The 900-nt window shown below is 42.3% G+C and overlaps 1 protein-coding gene across 1 annotated transcript; it reads left to right on the plus strand.

The window, feature by feature from the left end:
* On the plus strand, positions 1–885 carry LOC101294275 (DNA repair and recombination protein pif1, mitochondrial-like). The gene has a single exon (XM_004301933.1). The coding sequence runs from the start codon at positions 1–3 to the stop codon at positions 883–885; it is 885 nt and encodes a 294-aa protein (XP_004301981.1).
* Positions 886–900: the final 15 nt, after the last annotated feature.

A 900-nucleotide genomic window follows, 5' to 3' on the forward strand; every position in this document is an offset into this window, starting at 1 on the left:
ATGGCCGAAGACTACTCTAATTCGAGGGGGATGGACGACAGTTCTGTCAGAAACAGACTGCTTCAACATCTAAACAGAATGCTAGAACAATTTGATAAGAGCATTAGAGACTTTGATCTACCAGAAATGACAGCTGAGCAAGAAGATGGTCTACGAGTGCCGAGCTGTATTGAAGATGAACATTCTATTAATGTCCCTCAAGAAGATATTGATGCAATTGGTCGACTCAACAATGACCAAATGATGGCATTTAACACCATACTGGATGCGGTCGTGAGAAGAGAAAGTGCATTATTTTTTGTTGATGGTCCTGGAGGAACTGGGAAGACGTACCTATACCGTGCATTGTTGGCAAAGTTAAGAAGCATGAATCATATAGTCCTGGCAACTGCATCATCCGGAATAGCAGCAACTATCTTGCCCGGCGGGAGAATAGCTCACTCTAGATTCAAGATCCCACTTGATGTAAAAGATCCGACATCCATGTGTTCCATAGAAAAACAGTCTCCACTGGCACAATTGGTACGAGATTCCACTGCAATCATCTGGGATGAGGCACCTATGACAAATAGACACGCCTTTGAAGCACTTGATAGAACTTTCTGTGACATAATGGGCGTAGAAATTCCATTCGGTGGAAAAATAATGATTTTCGGGGGAGATTTTCGTCAAGTCCTTCCTGTTGTTCCTAAAGGAACAAGGTCTCAACTAATTGAAGCCTCCATTGTGAAATCAGCATTTTGGGCACAAGTAAGGATATTGAGATTGAGACAAAATATGAGATCCATAAATGACCCCCAATTTGCAGAGTTTCTACTTCGTGTTGGTGATGGGAGTGAACATGTCATCGATGACGAAATGATAAGATTACCGGAATGCATGTGATTCCTTGGGAAAGCG

This window comes from Fragaria vesca, linkage group LG5, assembly GCF_000184155.1.
Source record: "Fragaria vesca subsp. vesca linkage group LG5, FraVesHawaii_1.0, whole genome shotgun sequence".
In the NCBI taxonomy this organism is placed as follows: Eukaryota; Viridiplantae; Streptophyta; class Magnoliopsida; order Rosales; family Rosaceae; genus Fragaria; species Fragaria vesca.

What these genes read in the sequence shown, in the direction of transcription:
- LOC101294275 (XM_004301933.1), top strand. Translation starts at nt 1, where the DNA reads ATGGCCGAAGACTACTCTAATTCGAGGGGGATGGACGACAGTTCTGTC.